Source organism: Ammospiza caudacuta, chromosome 5 (genome assembly GCF_027887145.1).
Source record: "Ammospiza caudacuta isolate bAmmCau1 chromosome 5, bAmmCau1.pri, whole genome shotgun sequence".
NCBI lineage: Eukaryota > Metazoa > Chordata > Aves > Passeriformes > Passerellidae > Ammospiza > Ammospiza caudacuta.
The window spans coordinates 12196300-12216911 of record NC_080597.1 but is presented as its reverse complement, the minus strand read 5'-3'; the positions used below and the strand labels follow the sequence as shown (position 1 = coordinate 12216911).

The 20612-nt window shown below is 42.2% G+C and overlaps 1 protein-coding gene across 1 annotated transcript in view; it reads left to right on the top strand.

Moving 5' to 3' along the window:
• Positions 1-220: 220 nt before the first annotated feature.
• The window catches only part of SYT10 (synaptotagmin 10), a 34395-nt gene continuing 14003 nt past the window's right edge, over positions 221-20612 (top strand). The window contains exons 1-3 of the mRNA XM_058805550.1: positions 221-371; positions 13239-13596; positions 19657-20221. Coding sequence (XP_058661533.1) covers positions 221-371; positions 13239-13596; positions 19657-20221 — 1074 coding nt within the window. The remainder of the gene's footprint in view (positions 372-13238; positions 13597-19656; positions 20222-20612) is intronic.

Genomic DNA, 20612 nt, shown 5'->3' with positions numbered 1-20612 from the left:
TCCCCCCTCTTTTTATTTTTTTTTCCCTCCCCCCCCCCTTTTTTTTTTTTTTTTTTTTTTTTTTTTGCCTCCCCCCGCTCCTTCACTACTTCTTGGGAGCACTCGCGCCGCTCCCGCCGCCGCCGCTCCGCCGCGCTCCGCTCCCCGCGGAGGCAGCGCGGGTCGGGCGCGGAGCCGTCCCGCTCCGGCCATGGCCTAGCGGCGGCGGCCGGAGCGCAAGATGAGTTTCCCGGCGGAGGACGGCGTGGGCAGCCTCTGCCACAAGGCTCTGCAGATCATCTCGGAGCTGTGCCTGGGCGGGCAGGTGGAGCGGGAGAAGTGCGCCGGCATCTTCCCCCTGGAGAGCGCCCGGCAAGGCATCGGCGGCACAGGTACCGGCACCGGCGGCGGACGGCCAGGCGTGGGCGGCCGGAGAGCGCAACTTTTCCCTCCGCTTTCCCTGCGTGCCGAGGGGGCGGAAGGGGGGCAGGCACGCAGCCCGCTTTAAAATCCGCTCCCTCTCGCAGCGCGCCGAGGAGCGCTGAGGGGAGCGCCGGCACCGGGAGCAGCGCGGCGGGGCAAACGCGGGGGCAGCGGGCGAGGCAGCGGGCGTGGGGCCGGGGAGCACGGACAGGTGCCCTGGGGACGGAAATCGCCGCCGGACACGGCCCCGTTCCCGCGCAGCTCTCTGGTTTGCCGCCCGCAGCTCCGCTTCGGCGAGGTTTTCCTTCCCCACGACGGGAGTTTGTCTGTACGGAAAGCCCGGAGCCGGGATGCTGCTGCTGCTGCATGTGTTAGCGGGGCCGTGCGGGAGGGCAGAGGTCCGTGCTCTTGTCACGGGTGGGAAGCGGGACAGAGGACTGTGATCCGTGCTCTTGTCACGGGTGGGAAGGCAGACAGAAAGCTGCGGTCCGCGCTCTTGTCAGGGGTGGGAAGGGGGACAGAGGGCTGCGGTCCGTGCTCTTGTCACTGGTGGGAAGGGGGACAGAGGGCTGCGGTCCGTGCTCTTGTCACTGGTGGGCAGGGGGACAAAGAGCGGTGGTCCGTGTACTTGTTACGGGTGGACAGCAGGACACAGAGCTGTGATCCGTGCTCTTGTCACGGGTGGGCAGCGGGGCATATAACTGCGGTCCATGCTCTTGTCACAGGTGGGAAGGGGGACAAAGAGCTGCGATCCGTGCTCTTGTCACGGATGGGCAGCAGGCTGCGGTCCGTGCTCTTGTCACGGGTGGGAAGGGGGACAGAGGGCTTAAGTCCGTGCCTTGTCACGGGTGGGCAGTGGTTCGGTGCCCAGGCGCGCCACGCGTGGTCTGCACCCCCTCTCCCTCTCTTGTCCCCTCTCTTGTCCCCGCTGTCCCTGTGCGTTTGGCTGCCCGCACTGCGTTTGGGGCCCGGGCAGGGCGGGCAGCCTGCAGGGATCGGGCGCAGCTCGGCACGTCCCGCCTCGCAGTCTCCCCTTTCTGAGTGGGGTTGGAGGGCTTTGCATCCTCTCCGCTCATCGCTGGGGGAGGCAGGAGAGCCGTCTGACAGGCGCTGGGAACCTGTGGAGTCAGGGCAGAGCTTCGGTCCGGCCCGGGACACTTGCCCAGGAAAATTTGGGCAGGGTGGGAGGAGAAAATTTGGGTTAATTTAAACGTTCCAAATTCAGAAAAATTGTCATATTGAAACTAAGATTTTGAGTCTTAATAGCGGTGCCTTTGCTCCCTGATATCTGGACTTTCTGCACCTTTTGGAACCAGCTCTGCACTTTTACCTTGTCCTGTGTGGTGCTCTCTGGACACCTCGTTTTCCTCGGCACTTATTTTTAGGACAGGGCTTGAAAGTTGCTCAAAGTTCTGTGCTTAATTTCTGCTAGATGGGATTGATAACCTCTACTGTCTATCCATAGAAGCAAATGAACAGCTTGCATTATGGCCAGCAAATGCCAAGTGTGACAGTGCAAATTAAATAAATTAACACCAGGTCATGTAAAGCAGCAGGTTCTCAGCGTGTGCCCCAACTGCGCTGTCGCTGCCGCTGCTGATGGGCTTTTTGTTGGTGTCTCCTTTTCTTTCAATACCCACAGATTTTACCACAAATTTGGGGTTATTTGTAGTATCTCAGATCAAAATCACTGTTGTCTGACCCTGCCCTAGTCAGCCCAGCCAAACCCAGCTGCTGGGTCAGGGCAGCAAGGCGAGGAGGGGTGAGGGGGCTGCAGCCTTTCCCCCAGCACGGAGCATGAATATTCTGATCATGCTCTGTGTTAGTCTGCATAGTCTGAATGGGAGAAGGTTGAATGAAAACAGCATTATCCTATGGAGCCTGGAAAACTGGGCTCTGCAAAGGCGGTGTATAAACAGGTGGGATATGAAGGACACAAAACATTCCATGAGGTAAACCAAGATCTGCTGTTTGGAAAACGAGAATCTTCAACACTTGGTTCAATGCTGCATTATTATGTATAATAAGATGAGCTTCTTTTTAAGCATTTCTTGAAGTCAACAATCTTCTTTGATTTCCATTTATAATACCTTCCAGTTGTTGGATTAGGGAAAAAAATATAGTTAACAGGAGATGGAACCACTGGGTGCCACATCTCAGCTGAATTCCTGAATCTCACTTTTTCCCCCTTAAAAGGAAACCAATATTAGATGATGGGTGTCAGCTTTACTGAGATGCACAGTATATTGAGCATTATCTCGTTAACAACACTGCTAATGAACATATAGTAATACTCTGTCTCCAGAGGAGGACCAGACACACTGTCATTGCTGATAATTGACAATATTTTAACATGTAAACACTTAAGTAGATGAGCTATAAATATAACTTTCATCAATTTTATGAGCATAAATACTCTAAATACAGTTTAAGCTGAGAGAAGTGGTGTCATTAAAAGGTGAGCCATGCCACATCTCCTCTTCAAATGCACGTAGAGTTCCTTGTAATCTCTATGAATAAAGCTAATGTTGTCCAGAGCACTGAACAACCATGGATCCTCTTCATTCAAGGTGGAAATGTTAAGTTCATTCCATTTTCCTCATCTCAGAAAGATACCTAAAAGTATCACAAAGGTTGATTCCAAAAATCACTAATGAGATGTCACTAAAGGAGAGAAGTCTAAGCAGCACCAAGCCTGACAGAGCTCAAGAAGCATTTGGACAATGATTCCAGGCACATGGTGTGGTTCCTGGGGATGGTCCTTGTGGGTCCAAGGATCCTTCCAACTCAGAATATTCAGTGATTCTGTAAACCATGAGGAGACACATATTTGAAAAGGAAAGAACAGTGCAAGCAACCTTTCAGAAAGTAAAAGAGTAGATGGTAAAAAGGAAAGGAGACCATTTCTATTTAATACAAGGATAAAACCATGTTCTGGTAGTCAAAAACACTGTGAAATGCAGCTAGAACTGCATTGGTGTGGTTATGTTAGTGAGTGTGGGGATAGCCTTCTGTTCAGCCAGACCATGAAAAGCAGCCCAGCTTCTCAGAGGAATCAGCAACTTGAGGCAGAAGATGCATCGCAGGCTCAAAGCAAAATATGAGACAGTATTGACCCCATGACCCAAGAAGTCTCAGAAGGAAGCAGAAACGCTGGGCAGTGAGTTTTTTTTTGATAGTGTATATGCCTAGATGAGAGAAATAAGCATAAAGAAGATAAACGAACAGAAGAGGAAGCTGGAGATATAGTCAGAAGAAAAAATGGTGAGTATGGCTCTGGGAAGGCAGCCTGTAACAAAATGAAGCAACAAAGCAGAAAGGAGAGATATTCAGGTTTCTTGCCCATAAGGAAACAGACAGGTTTACATCAAAGAAATTACAGATTATTCAACAGGTTTTTTCCTCTCAGTGCCAGCACCAACACCTTAGGACCCTCAATTACTGCTCACTACTTGGGTCAAGAAGGGGTGATCATATTTAGTGTAATGAAAAATCAATCTACAGAACTCATAGCAAATAATCTTCATGAGACAGAAAATTTAGTAAATTTCTAAGAACTTTAGACAAGTGTATATAGACATCTGCTGTTATATTTTCTGCCCCAGCAATGACAAGAACTATTTATTTGCTAATCTCAGGGGAATGCTCAAGTGAAAAGATTAGGAAGATGTTTAGGTTTATAGTACCTCTGTATGATTAGATGACTGTGAGCTTTCTTCTGAAAGTTGTAGCATTTTTGGCAAAATGCACAATTAGATGTGCAGCTGTTTTGTTTTTATTTTACACCTCCAGTACATTTGGGCAAAATAATTAAGATGTCAATTATAAGAGTTAAGGTGGAAAATAAGTGGGAGATGGATGTGCAGGATTTCACATAACAAAATTTATCTCTAAACTTATTAAATTACTCATTTTCTATAACTGTCCCAAACTCATATAAGCAGTGTGGTTATACTGGTGTCTTGGCTCAGGTTATCTCATTAAAAAAGGACTCTAATTAATTTTTTTCAGCTAAGCATCCCTCCTCATTTTCAGTGGAACCAAGCACATCAAAGGTCCCAGTTGTGAGCATTTCTGAAGATTAAGCCAATTGCATACAGCATAATGAGAGGAGTTTGGACATTCTGCTCTAGGGACACATGTTTAAAATTCATTTTATGTCCTCTGCAAATGGTGGGTACTTTGTGCTCTTTGCCTTTTTTTAGGCCTGCTGGTCATGCAAAACTTTACTCTCTCATTATCAGTTCCCATGGGTGACAAATGTTTGTTACAGAGCTGCAAACCCAGCTCTGCTATAAACATTGAGGGCATATTTTAGCCCACTAGAATGGGTACTGAATATCCTGCGAGTGATGTTCACTCTTGCTCCTTTGTTTCAGACAATTGATTTTTGAAAGTTGACCATGCAAAGAGCATCAGCTTCTAGGGGATCATTTGTTATTCATGTAAATATTCTACTGACAGTTATTCTGTTAACATAACAGTTTAACATACCAAGTTTTTAACCCTACCCCTGACTGCCAGTTTGCTATAAAAGTACAGAGGGAGCAAGAAAGCACTGGAGCACATCCTGCCCATGGCCAGCGTGTAACACAGGCTCACTCTTCCACGGAGAGCAATGCCTTTTGTCCTCCTGCTGTAGCTGCCATGTGCCTCCTGTTGGCTGTCAGAAGCTTCTCTGACAGCTCTCAGCCTGCTGGGTGGCAGCTGATTTAGTTTACATTTAGTCCTGGCTCCTTTGAACACGCTGTGCTCATGCACACAGTGCACACACATCCACAAGCAGTGCGAGCTGTGCCTGTATCTATTTAGGGGAGGGGGAAGAACAGATTTACCCCACAAAGTGCTTGTAAATTCTGCTCAGCTGTGCCAAAGCATGAAGGGGATGAGAAATGGCTTGGACAAATGTGAAGGCTACAGTGATCAGGCTGTCATACAAGAAAGGAGCATTTTTCTTTGTGATAAAGTAACTGTTGCGTGAAACAAGTGAGCATTATGTTACAGAGAAATGAAACTGTGTCTCTGCTACAGAGGAATGTGAGAAAATCAAATAATAAACATTTTAACAGGTAACAGACGGACCAGATTATTTACCATACAGTTCATCACCTGGTTAGATCAATGTTGCTATCAGAGAAGTAAGGCTTGGTGGGAAAAAAAGTGCAGGGTAACTAAAAAACATGACTTACAAAATCAGTATTAATAAGCTGTGAAAGGCAGAAATACATCTAATTCAGCAGCATAAAGGCAAAACCAGGGGGGTAAAAGTACCACTGAGACCAGACTTATTTACAGAAAATATGAAGGTAGTCACAACAATGCAGACAGCAGCAATACACAGGAAAAAAAAGGAGTTTACAAAATAATCTTACTCTATACACATTTCATAATGAAATACAGGGGAGAAATACAGAAAGATTTATACCATCTGGAGAACAAATCTATAAAGATGATGAAGAGACACAGTGTTTCCCTGGGTCCTGTCATATGTGTGAGGTGTTTGTTACATAATGCTGGGTGAGAATAATCATAGCCATAACAATTCAAAGGTGACACTTGAGCTGCAGGAACCTCCTCACAGCTTTTGGTGTGCTTGTGGTGAGCAGCAGCCCAGTGAGCTCATGGTGTGTTCTGACTGAAAGAGGATAGTGAGGGCTTCTTGCAGACACAAAGAAATCCTTAAAAGTGTGAGAATTGCACAGGCATAAGGCTGTAGTTTGGTTTTTTTTTTTTTTCATTTAATGGAAAGCTAAATGGGAAGATGTGGGTCTAGCAGAGAGTCCCTCCTGTTGAGATTAAGTGAGAGTCAACAAGCAGAAAAGCATGTAGGCTAGAAAAAGCCTTGAGAGTAAAGACCAAAAATTTACAGACCCAGCCAGGCAAAAGTGAGACCCATCATCTCTAATATAGCTTAGATAAATTGATTTTGACAAGAGATTAATAATTCTGCATGCTGTGATCATGTAGTAAATCACAGTGATCCCTGAATTCATTTGGCTCCCTTCCTGTCAGGAAAAAAAGCTATCACAGAGTTCTGCTAGCATTAAGAAGTGATCTATCAGCCAGAAGATGGTGGTGGCTGAGTGAAAAAATTCAGACACCAGAATGAATTAACAGGGAGGGAACACATTCACAATAAGGCCAGAGTAAAAGTCTGAGGAAGATCTTCTAAGGATGCTTCTCCATGGGAACAGGAGAGGAGGTCACACCTACTCTTTTAAGTGAAAGGCTTTTTTTGCCATTTGATATCTAAGTCAGGTGTTTTGACAGGTTCAGATTGAGAGAGAAAATACAAGACTCTGCACCTGCCACTTTCTGAGGCACGCTAGAGCATCGTGTCCCCATCTGAAGGGATTTGGATGAGACAGGATTAATTGTGGAAGATCTGCTAATGCAGAGTGAAAATTAATACCAGCAAGTTTTTATGTGCTTAAAATTTCCCCAAGGAAACCTAACAGCAGAAATGATGTGTTGAACCAACTACTTGATCTACATGGGGATAGGGGAGATTTATTGGCCCCAGACCTTTTATAATTTATAAGGGCCCTGCTTCCCTTCAAATCCTAGAAAATCAGAGACATTAGTTTATCTGATTGAGCTGACTCCTGGTGTTACATACACAAGACTTCCTTTATTATGGAAAGAATGGCTTGATGAACAATAGAACAAATTCAAAGTTAAAGAAAAATATGTTTGAACACAGGTTGCAGACATTGCCCTTTAAATATTTAAGGGAACCAAGAGCAGATGTAGACAAAGAAATGGGCCAGAAGGGACTAGATCCCTCCTTTCCCCAGGTGTTTCTTTCACCCCTGCTCATTTTCTGGGAAGAATCCATTCTCTTTAAAGTGGCTCATATCAGATGTGTCTGACCCTCACACCTGGGCATCTACAGCACAGCACTGTATGTGTTTCTGTCTCCATTCAGTACCATGGGTTTCTGGAGTATGTTTTTACAAATTCAGCCTCATGAGGCATAGGTTGTCTAAAATGTAAGTGACCTTAATTTGGTCTTGAAGTGGAAGTCTGCCAATGTGCATGTTTGCAAACGGATCCATGGGCAGAACTTTTCTGAGGCAAGTTCCGAACAAAAACTTTTTGAAATCCATAGTACCAAACCCAATACTCATGACATTACCTAGCATACAGAAAAGAAAAAAAAAAAAAAAAAGTAACACATGGGGATATTTCTGAAGTACTTGCCTGATACGAAAAACTGACTATCAAGAAGACTTCTATGGTAGAAATGTATCAGAGGGTGTTTATAAAAATACAGAGAATTTTTGAGGCTTCTCAATAGACATGATTTACTTAAATAAGAAATATAAAATTGCCAAAAATTTCATATCTTGAATGAGTACTTTTAATTACAAAACCATGAGGAAACAGGATGCTTTCAGTTACTAAATTTTATCAAGACTAGAAATATGACATTTAGGACAAACATCAGTAAAGGGAGTTCACCAAGAGTGAAATGAAGCCATTGGAAGGTCTCCCTCTGACTAGAAGGGGATGGTGTGAGGCAAAAAGATCTTGACATTCCTGAGTATGCCAAGCATGAGAACAAGAATGGGAAATGCAAAATTCTGCAATGTTTCTGAATTTTCAGAGGGATGTCCTGTTCTGTGCAAATCTAAATCATTGCAGGCAATCTGCAATTACCAGTTCAGAAAGAGTTGTTCAAGATCGGTTTTGGGTATTTTTGGACCAGTGAGAACATTATTAACAATGTTGACAATTATTGCTGTACCAGCATTATTTCCTTTGCCATTAAAAACTTAGTCAGTCTTTGAATTTGTCACTAGTTCTATATCTTAAAATAATACTTTTATGTGAAGTGCAACCCTGGTCTGATGGCAAATCCATCCTTCAGTACCCATTTTTTTTCACAATCAGGATTCCTTAGCAGGGATGTGAAGAAGCTCCAAGTCTGCAGAACTTCATCTTAATGTTCTGCATTCTTGAACCAAACATCCTATAAAACCTTAATATAAGAGGCATATCCAGGGTTTGACTGCTCTTCAGATGATTTCACTCTTCACATAACAACAAATCTCTCATAATTTCTCAGTTGAGTGACTGACAGAAGGAAGGACATTTAACATTATGATTTTTATGTAAATTTTTATTTCATGGCATAGTGACTGTTTTTTAGCAATTGTGGCAATAAATGTAATTAAGCAGTTTTTTGTAACGAAGTATTTTTTGTAATTTTTCTGGCAATTCAAATATTTCCTGTATTTTTTCACTATGAAATTCAACATGTGAGGCTGTTAAATTTATTAATAAAATAGCAAAAACACGAGACTACAACTGTTTATAGAATTAGTTCCTTATCTCTGCTTGTAAAACTTTAGATATTTCATGAGATTATTTTAAAGATATAAAACATATTTTCTGTAGAGATTTTGGGAGCTTTTTCAACTTTGAAGTGGCTTAATGGAAATCCAGAAAAACAGCTTAGAGAAAGTTGAAGTACAGGAGTAGGTGTTGAAAGGAGACAAGAAGTTATTTGAAGGCTTGAAAAATGTCTTGCAGTGAAAAACTTAAATTAGAATTGGCTAGAAATGCTTTGATGCAATGTTTTTCAGCTGATAGTATCTATTCATCAAATTGAAGCTCTGCTGGAAGGGATCAATTTTCATATTTCTGGTTTTGAAATGTTTCCAGCAGTTTCAAAGTTGTTAAAACATCCTCCTTCAACATTTTCCAAATGGAAAAAAAACCCTACAATTTTCAGTTCTAAAAGTCTTCCTCTCAAAATAAAACCCAATTATGCCAACTGTCCCTAAACTGAGCTGGCAATATTGCAAATCAACCAAAATTGAATTTAATTTTTGTTTTCTTCTCTTTTTTTTTTCCTAATTTTTATTTATTTCTGGTAGACCATCAACATTTTCAAGAGTTCCACTTTTTGTAGAGAAAAAAATTTGGCCAGGTTGCCTGACAATTGGTCTGGTCCAATCTATCAAAGAAGATTCTTCAGTGAGGCCTACCTCTGTAGGAATATATTAAATTCACTTTTGACTGTGCATTGGGTTTGCCTGGCCAGGTTTTGGTGGCAGGAGGGGGTTTCTGTGAGAAGCTTCTGGAAGATTCCCCCATGTCCAACAGAGCCAAGGCCAACCGGCTCCAGGATGGCCTAGGCCGAGCCCTCCAGATACAGGGGTTGCAGAAAAATGTTTTTAAGAAGGGAGAAAAAAATTAATCTGCTGTGCATCATCAGCTGGAGGAGGGGAGTGAGAATTTATGAGGAACAACTGTGCAGACATCAAGGTCTGTGAAGAAGGAGAGGAGGGGGAGCTCCAGTGTGATGGTGTTCGCAGGGGTCCCGGGATGAGGGAAGAGACAAGGATCTGACTCCATGTTTCAGAAGGCTGATTTATTATTTTATGGTATATATTATATTAAAATTATACTAAAAGAATAGAAGAAAGGATTTCATCAGAAGGCTAGCAAGGAATAGAAAAGGAATGATAACAAAATCCTGTGACTGATTGAGGCAGTCCAGCCAGCTGACTGTGATTGGCCATTAATTAGAAACAACCACATGAGACCAATCACAGATGCACCTGTTGCATTCTGCAGCAGCAGATAATCATTGTTTACATTTTGTTCGTGAGGCCTCTCAGCTTCTCAGGAGAAAAAATCCTAAGGAAAGGATTTTTCATAAGATATCATGAAACTGTTATGCTGCACTCCAGGTGTGAGAGCGAGGCGCCTCCCACTGCAGGTCTTCACTGCGGCAGCCCATCCCAACCCCAAGGCAGGTGAATTCCCAAAGGAGGCTGTGACCCTGCAGAAAGCCCCCGGCAGGACCTGTGCACCTGTGGAAAGAGAGAGGATCCCTCACTGGAGCAGTTTTGCTGGCAAGTTTTCCTTGTCGCCACATTTCTCTTCACAGAGAAAAGCAAGGCACAATTCTCCCCAAGAATATTTCTGGGTTTCACATTCTCTGAACTTCAGAGAAAGGAAAAACAATTATTATCATTTGCTGTGCCTGTGTTTGTGCAAAAGTAGAGTGCAATATGGACATTGTTTACCCAAAATGATGGTGTTTTGTTTCCTTGGCCTATCAGGGCCTAGCGTGTGTGTGTGTCGGAAGTGCCGCTGACAGTCACGAGATTCTGCGCTGTTGTGTGCAGTTGAGTGTTCGGCAGATTCAGTTTAGATGTAATGTAATATAGTGTAATATAATATGGAATAATAAAATATTATAAAGTAATTAATTACTCTTCTGATAAGATGGAGTCAGATGCATCATTCTCTCCCCATTGTCAGGGGGAAAAATATCTACAGTGAGTGCTGACCCTGCAGTGGGCTGGTGCTGGAGCAGTGTGCTCCCCAAGGTCTGCTGCCAGCTGAAGGGACACCCTGGAGCAGTGTATGGGAAGGATTCCCACTGGAGTTTGTGCAGGACTGGCTCCTGTGCCAGGGACCACGTACTGCAGGAGAGCAGCAAGGCAGGAGTGTGAGGAGTCCTGAAGAGGATGGAGCAGCAGAGACAATGTGTGATGAGCTGATGCAGCCTCATTGCCCCTGTGCTGCTGCAGGGGGGAAGCAGAGGAAGCAGGAGTGAAGCTGAGCCCCAGAAGAAGGGAGAGGTGTAGAAAAGTGTTTTATGGCTTGGATTTATTGATTTGATTTGTAATAAATTTATTTCCCCAAGTTAAGTCTGTTTTGCCCATGACAGTAATTGCTGAGTGATCTCTCCTTGCCCTTATCTTGACCCTACAAGCTTTTTTGTTATATTTTTTCCCCTGTCCATCTGAGGAGGGGACTGACAGAGCAGCTTTGATGGGCCTCTGGCATCTGTCAATCAATCCACTATAGACCATTCCCTGGAACTGAGGTCATGCAAGAGCCTCTCTCATTGCTATTAATGCTTGTCATCTGCTGAAACAGAAGGGCACATCCAAACCACCCTCTAAGAATGATCATTTACCTATTGTAATTCCTGATCCCTGACTAGGAATTGGCTGGAAGGCTATGATCTCCAGACTACAACATTTTCTATACATTTTTGCTTTTCTCATGCATTTTCATGAAGAGTGGTCTGTTTGGTTCAGTTTGGTTCTGTAAGTTCTGTTTGTTACTGAGAGATGCATCTGGATATTATATATTAACAAAGAAAACATTGCCAAATTTTCACCTTCAGCTTTCCATCTTCATCATTCTGCTTCATCTTTCTGTCTTCAATTCTCATAAGCACTAGTGAGGTACATAATGTTTCATGGAGCTAATCCATACCTTTATGCTCACATGAAAATCTATAAAAATATGCTCAAACCCTCTTTGCACTTTTCCAGTGATTCAGTTTAGTAGCCTGTAGCCTGGAGTTATGGATACAATCAAGTATTAGCTGTTAAACTGCCAAAACCCGTTGTAACAAACGGCAGCAGCCATTACTTGAGGGATATTTAAGCAGGGCTTAGTGAATAATTTTAAGGCATATAAAAGACTGTTTTGAAAAGAAAAGGGATGTTTTGGTTATAGTATTACAGGATACTGGAAAACTCAAATGGAAGCATGTCACATAGAATAAAACTCCTAATTAGGGCTCAACTAATCACCAGGCAGTCCTGGTGATCCACCATCTTGTAAAGCTCGTGTGCGTCCATGGAATTTTGTTGCTATGAAATGTGTTCTCCTATCTCTGGCCAGGCTATTGGATATTCTAAGCAGTTTTGGCAGCAAAAGTCAAACACAGGGCAGCCAGAGTAGCTCAGTGTACAGCATGATCTCTGTACATCTCGGGGCATTTTGCTGTGTTCTCTGAAGCCAGCTGCAATTCCACAGCAGAATTGTAGATACTGATATATCTGTGCTATCTCGGTCTGACACAGCCTTAGTCCAGGGCTGGTGATTTAACCACAGAAATCTCTTATTTATGACAGACTTTATCTTGTTCCTATTTACACCTAAATGTTGGGGTTTAAAATGTTTCTGAAGCAGTTGGTGCACAGAGTCAGAAGTTTGGCAAATCTCAAAGAAATTTGTGCATCAACCTTTAGCAGTTCAGATGTAATCTCTCTTCATGTGTACTGATAGAAAATGTTGACTGTGGCTTAACTTTTCCAGCAATGTGTTCTTGATGTTCTAAATACATGTTCTAAAGAACTAAGTATCAACAACCTCTGACTGAAATTAAAGTTGTTGATGTTTTCAGCATCTGTGTCCTCCATCTGAAGCTAGTAAGCAAAGGCATGTGTACATTACCCATCAGGAGAAAGCTGTCTATATAGGTGCTTGTTTTCAAAATAGGAAATCTAGACTTGAGAACAGAATTCTCTTGTGTTTGGTTTAAATCTCAGTGAGGATATTTGTTATTTGATTATAATAACTTTGCTTTAGCAAACTAGGTCAATATTACTTACATCTACTGATCTCAACATCCTTAGCCAAGAGTGGCTGGGAGGCTTTGGGGTTGTTTCCTTACTACCTGAGAAAGGAAAATTCCTGAGAAGGATGTCTGAGTATGTGGTGAGAGGTACACATACTGGCCCTTGGCCTGAACAGCTAAAGGAATGTTTGTGAAGCAGATATTAGAAAATAATAAAGGAATTGTTTATTTATAATTTATTTATTTAATTTATTCATTAATAAAAAAATTAATAAAATAATAAAATAATAAAATCTTAAAGGTGCAGGCCGAGATATCAAAATGAAAAAGAAAAAAAAAGACAACTCAACAACTCACAACTTTTAATAGGACTGTAAAGCTCTACACAGACATAATAAAAAGAATGCTTCTATCTTCTTGCTTGTGTCATCTTTAATTTTTTTTTCTCTGCATGTTGTCTGTCACGATGTTTTTTGTTTCTAATTCCTTGCAGATGTCTCAGTCAGTCTCTTAGCAGTGGTTGTCAGCTTCTGCGGGCTCGCCCTGCTGGTGGTCTCGCTTTTTGTCTTTTGGAAGCTGTGCTGGCCCTGCTGGAGGAGCAAACCCCTCACCTCCAGCGCCAGCAATGTCCCACAGAGCAACTCCAGCGCTCCCACGGAGGTTTTGGAGAACAGCGAGAAAAAGGAAGTCAAAGAAAATGGGAAAGCAACGACCAAGGTGCTCGAGGCAGCGCTGAAGATCAGCCACACTTCCCCTGATATCCCAGCAGAGGTGCAGAATGCGCTGAAGGAGCACCTGATCAGACATGCCAGGATGCAGAGGCAGATCACAGAGCCCACGTCCTCATCGAGGTAGGTCAGGGGCACCCACACCTGTGGCACCTCTCCCAGGAACAAGGAGAGCAGGAACACTGCTGAAAATTTCCAGGATTGCTGGATTATTCACAGGTTTCTTAGAAGTTATGGGTAAAACATCAGTCATGTGAATGTGAAGCCACATTGTTCTTTGGGCAGAATATTCTGAAACATTTAGTGTACCTTCAGTTACATAATCATTTTAACATATGAAAGGGAAATCTACATTTTCTACTACTTTGTAAAGATAGCTGTTGCCACTTTAAGCATTTCCCTTTTGGGTTTTGATTACAGGAAAACATATTTCAGTGCTTTTTTAAAGAACTGCAAGTCTAGATTTTCACAGAGATGTTTTTTATAGATGCATCAGTTGTTTTTGCAGATGAAAGTTTCCCTTTCAACCAAATGAGTGATAGACTCATTGTTAATGGCACATTTCCTGAAGACATGGTTTGCTGATTGTGAAGGAAATTAAAATTCCAGTCTAAAAATACAGATCCTTATGGACTGATCTTATAGCTGCACAGATTCCATATAGGTCTACAAATAAATGAAAAGCATGCAGCATTCCTTAGTGGTTTCTTTGGTATTAAAGTGGAGGAAACAAACTTTAGTTTTGCATCAGGTGCCACTTTATACTGAAAAGCAGTGAAGATGTGTAGGGAACTATAGATTCAAATGGAACTTTCTTCAAACACTGTCAGGAAATTGAATGCATGGAAACAAACAATGAACTGCAAAGATCAAATCCTGAAATAAAAAGGGGATTTTTTTATAAGCAAAGATTGGGAAAATTAGGGCTGAAAGAGGCACCTGAAGTATTGTGTAATGCCATAAGTTACAGTACAGGTACTGTGTAGGAAGTAGCATTTTTCTCAAAATGCTGTTTGCTAAAGAAAGATATATTACTAAAAAAAATCCCCAAACCAACCGTATGAGAAAACCCACTAAAACCAAAGAAACACACAAACAAAAAAAGGCTCACATTCACAATAATTAGAGGCAAAAGGAGGAGAAGACACATGCTTTACACTGAGTGGGCACATACTTTGCTGGCCTCCTGGGAGCCCTAAAGACAAGGTTTTGCCAGCTCAGTGCGCTCATTGTGGCAGTGAGTGCTCAAGTGCTTTTTCTCAGCTGTTCCAGCCTCACAGACCAGCCAGCGGGAAGGCACATGAAGCTCCCAAAATGAGAGCACTCCAGCCAGAGGAGGTCACTGACTGGCTTTAGCAGCCCAAGCATCTCCTGAATTATGAGACTGTCCAGCTGGCTTTAAGCCACATTACCCTGGCTGTGCCTGGTTCCTGCTACTGTATCCATCTACTCAGAACAGGAGCACAGCATCCAAACACTGAGGAACATTCCCACCACACTCCAATAATTCTGGACTTGCAACTGTTGCTCTAAACACAGAGGAACAAAGATCGGTACAGTTTAGCATGGCAAGTCCATTACCCAGCTCACTGCTGCCTAAAAGGGTATTAACTGAAAAAGTTTATCCATCAAATCCAAGTTTTCAGACTGTCTGACCTCCTGAATAGACAGAAGAAATAGCTGGCTGGCAAATGGACTTGAATAGTCCCAGTTGTACTATAGGGGGAGAAAGAAGTTCCAGGGATATGCTCCAGATCTACTTCAGGCAGTGAAAATATTCTCACAGGTCTCTGGAGCGATTTGGACTGGGATCTAATTGAATACAAAATATTTGTGAAGCCAAGGACAGTTTTACATAAATAAAACTTGCTGTCAATACCAGTCTTTCTGCAGCCTTGTAAGGGAGGTTTCTTTTTGTCTTATCAAGATTATCAGGGTTAAATCTCCTCTGAAAGGGACAGTTCCTGTGCTTTGAGTAACTGATTGTCCCACCACAGCCAATCAATAGCAGGGTGTTAGGAAACATCACCTTCTTTTAGAGTTTGGTGAAAAATTCTTCATCCTTTTACAAAACATGTTTAGAATGGCAGGTGCCTTAAAAATTACCCAGAAATTGTGATCTTTCTGTTTGTAAACATTTTATCTACACCCTGCCTGCCTTAAGGGAGTCCTAACCTAACAGCCCATATTAATTGCTGCTGTCAAGAATATCATATATGAGAATGAGGCTGGACATTTAGACCAGGTTTCTGAATTACTCCTTTTTTTCTTTTTTTTTCCTTTTTTTTTTGTGTCAAGCCCAGCTGGCAACAATGTACCAGCAAAATGACTGAAATCTGGCTCTTATATTCTTGACTAAGGAGCCTCTAAATATAAAGGAGGCAAAGGCAGATGCAGAGGTAGCACAACTTCCCTTGCACCATTTTCAATGCAGCGCTGCTTTGTTGTCCTCAGGACTCCTGAGGGATTCAGATGCACCCTCTCCTAAATGTATTCCTTTAACAAAGGGTCTGAGAGGAGTGTTTGCTCTCTGGATTGTCTCCTGTGCACTCAGCTCACCTGAGATGGGGCAAATTAAAGGGTTGTAACCAGTTCTGTGATGGCTTCATGCAGCCATCAGCTCTTAATAAAATAAATTAATCCATATTAAGCAGTTGTAATTGAAGCATGAGGATTTTAATAAGCCAATCAGAGCAACAATCAAATGTGCCTGATCACATTTTTTAGATTGTACATTAGCACAGAGACAGCATGGGAAAATGATACCTTTCTGTTTAGTTATAACATATTTTAGTTATAAACATATTTCTGTTTAGTTATAACATATTACATATTTTTCATAGTCCCTGATAACATGAAAAGACCTGTTTCTTAAAAGCTCTTTAGTCCTTGATGCCAATTAACCACTACATTAGAAGAACTGCAGCAGTGGTACTCATTTGCAAACAACTTTGCTCTGTGTTTTTGAGAACCACCCTATCTCCTACTTTGTGATAGTATTTTGCAATATAGTTTATTGCTCCTATGGAAATCCATTCTTAAAACATTCACCTGTACTTTCCAAGAACGTGCTTTTTGCTCTTTAGTGTCAGCTGGAGAGGAACATGTTGAGCCAGTCAGTTCCCAAGAGGCACGAAGGCAAAACTGAGGTGCTTGGGTTTGTTAGGGTTAAAGAAAAACAAATATATCTGTTGATTTTAGTGGTTGCAAGGAGAAGCTTTTGTTCTGGCTAAATACCACCAGTGATCATGCTCTTTTCTGGATTTGGGCCAAAAGATTGCTCAAATGCATCTAGGAAAGCAAGACCCAAGTCATCCTCATAAATCTCAAGTCACATCATAAACCAGCACCCTATCCCTCCCTTTTGTCACACATGTGGCAGTCTCACTGAGTTATAAATAAGCTTCATAGTGTCATTATGCCCATGGAAATACAGTTTTATATTACATTTACATACAGATTTGCTAATACTCAAAATGCATTTGTTCTGCTAGCAAGTCTACTGTAGGAGTGCTGCATGTAAGAGTCAGTAGAGGTTGACATACCTGGATTTGCATTTGTTGGTAGCTCTGCCACATTTTAACAACCTGGTTTTCTGACATCCTTGTATTTCATTATCACAGTCATTAATCCCTTTGTTACTGCAGAACAAAGGAAGATAAATATGTTGCCATGACAACAATGAAACATCTTAATAATTAGCAGACCAATTAGCTGTCTTGGTGAAATGCTGTGACTCAGAACAAATACTAGGCACAGTGTAATTAGGACTTTGGCTTACTAGAGCAAAAGTGCTGCTGATTCCCACAGGGAACAGCCATACAAATGCATTCTTTTACTTGGTGACATCTCACAACAATTCAGTAGAGGATCTGAAGTGCATGAAGTCTGAAAATTTAAAAGAAGTCTAAAAATTTAAAAGAAACCTTGCACCTCAGAAATCATAGATTTGGGGTGTCATATATTGCTTTTGCTTGCATTAACACAGGTTGTCAAAAATGCAAGAGAAGCTGAAGAGAATTTGTCATGTACCTGTTTCTGGTCAAACAGATGTTGTATAATCAGCTTCACTGTTTCCCATGCAAAGGCAGTTTTAGCCACTGCTTGTGTACAGCAGGGTTTGAACACCATCCCCCATGGCAGGGGGATTGGAACTGGATCATCTGTAGGGTCCTCTCTGACTCAAACTATTCCATGACCCTGTGATCATCTGGGCATCTCAGTAGCACAGCTGCAGGTGTGAGGAGCGCTCAGGGAGCCCTCTCTGCACAGGTTTCCTCAGCACTGACAGAAGCAGCACTAACACAGATCTGCCTGGACCTCCTTAGGGGTCAAAGATACTAAAAAATAGTCCCTAAACTGCTGCCTGCGCAGGAATTCATTGCCCTGCATTTTGGGTTGAGTTCAGCCCCTTCCCCATGTTTGGCACACCCATGAGCTCTTGTGCTTCTTGGAGGCAAAAGCACAGGAACAGCTGTGAAACTCCCTGATGACAATATTCTACTTTTCTGACCAGTCAGGGCCTTTTCATTCCCCACTCCATTCCAATGTGGAAATTAGACACTGTGAATCCAGGGAGTTTTAACATTTAAGAGAGAAGAAAATCTTTCCACTTGTCTATCTGTAGAGAAAGAAAGGCCAAGTGTGTTACAAGAGGGGTGCAGTGCTCATCTAAATTTGACATCCAAACACCTGGGTTTTTTTGAGCTACTTCAAGTCTAGACTATGTAGCTCTCCCTGCCCTGTTCTTGTGTTGAGCTAGGACTGCTCCCTGCACCTAGCAGGGCTCAAACAGCTGAAAGGGGAAAGGTTCTTGTCTATTATTTAATAGCTGCAGATTACCCTCTTGTGTCTCTGCTCAGCTGAACTGCAGCAGTTTTGTGCTCCTTGCCTTCTGCAACCTCTTCACTTACAGCAAAAATACAAATAGTATCTATGAAATGAGTCCTGGTTGCTTTCAAATGGACAATTTGCATTTCTGTTTTAAAGAAAGAAACACACAGCTGTGACACCTCTTGTTTTCAGAACACAACACCACAGGGAAACCAAGCAATAAGGCAAGGCTACATGTGGCATTAATAAGCAATTGATTGCAAAAAAGCAGAGGAAATTCTGACAATTGGATTGTTCTTTAATGGCAACCAAGTGTGCTCACAGGAGGAGGTGGTAAGCTTCTGCAGCACAGATTGTTGGGGTAGGGAAGTACCAAGGAAATGTGAAAATGCCTAAAAAAGAAACTGGATAGTGTAGTCATAATGGCATCTGCTGCTGATAAATGCTGTGAAGCCTTTTGTCCAGTGTTTTTATACTACTCTAAGGTAGTATGGCATGCCAGGGGTTTGATTTCACTCTTAGTAGGAACAGCAAATCTTTCCATTCAGATTCATGAGCCAAGATAAGCCCATAAGTACACATTGTATTCAGAATTGCAAGGAATTTAACATACTGTTTCTTGCTAGTGGCACAGGAATCAGCTTTCTAATTCACTGCATGGCACACCGTGAGAACAAAAGGAAAAGCAATGGCAGAAAATTGTTGGCAAAACTCTGAAATGCTTTGCAAGCAGAACAAAATATTCCCAGTGCTTCTGGAGAAAGCAGCCTGCACCTCAGTGTAGCAGATACCAAGCAAGTGTATATAAAATGTTGTAGGATGGCAAAGCACTATGCTAAAACCCTCCAGACACAGCTCTGTATTTCCCTTTCAGGTGCCTTTTACAGTCATCAGTGTGAAGGCTGGTAAATATTTAATTGGAAAACCACCATGGAATGCCTCCAAAAAAGCAGAGAGTACTGAGGAAAATTCTGCAAGTGCTTTTTTGTTTCCTGTTTGACCATACTTAACTCAGGCCCTGGCAAAGTGGGATCATGCAATGTTGGAACTGTCAACTTGTTCTGTGAAGGAACATGAATTCAGTTTCAACTGCACAGTCTGAAAGCAAAGCTATAAATATATTTATTTCTGGGACAGTGGGTGTCTCCTGGGCCAAGAAATTAATTCTGAATGCTCATTTCCTCTCAAGGATGCTTGAACTCTTGCAAAACACTGAACGGGGTGTGGAGAGGACTATTTTTTAATTATTTTAGTCTTTTCACTAAGTTGTTCTTATATTTTCTATTGAGAGATGGTCTTTTCCCAGAGATAACCATGGCTTGCTTTGTGTGTCTGTGTGTGTTTGTGCAGGCACAATTCCTTCAGGAGGCACTTGCCAAGGCAGATGCAGGTGTCCAGTGTTGATTTTAACATGGGGACAGACCCAGTTTTGCAGAGGGGAGAGACCACAACCAGCATTGGGAGAATAAAACCAGAACTCTACAAACAGAAGTCTGTGGATTCTGATGGGCAACAGGAAGATGTGAAAACATGTGGAAAACTAAACTTCACTCTCCGGTACGATTATGAGAATGAGCTTCTGGCCGTCACAATTGTCAAAGCCTTAGATCTGCCTGCTAAAGACTTCACAGGAACATCCGACCCCTACGTGAAGATTTATCTGCTTCCAGATAGGAAAAAGAAGTTTCAGACACGAGTTCACAGAAAGACATTAAATCCAGTCTTTGATGAAACCTTTCAGTTTCCTGTAGCCTATGATCAACTCAGCAACAGGAAATTGCATTTCAGTGTTTATGATTTTGACAGATTTTCTAGACATGACATGATTGGGGAAGTTATTCTTGATAACCTTTTTGAAGTCTCAGATCTCTCCAGGGAAGCCAATGTATGGAAAGACATCCACTGTGCCACCACAGTAAGTAATGTTACAGAAGAATTAACATCATATTTTCGTTTCTCTTTTGTAGTTTTTGGCAATGCACCCTGTTTATCAGCAGAGTCCAAAATAAAAAAAACATTTAAAAAGAGGAGCTGTCAATATTTTCCTTTGAGCACAGAGAATAATGCTTGGGAAGATATAAAATTTAATTACCAAAAAATCTTCTGGGAGCATGCTGTCATCTTTATGGCTCACTGTCTGTATATAAATCACATTTGTTAATTAAATGCTACATCATGAAAGTCATTGCTTAGCCAGAACTAATAACATTTTCCTGTTAGCAAAACACCTTGTCCTGCAAAGTGACCATCTATTAAGAAGAAGGGCCCATCCTATCCTGCTCTTGTTAGGAAATTTTCATAGGTTA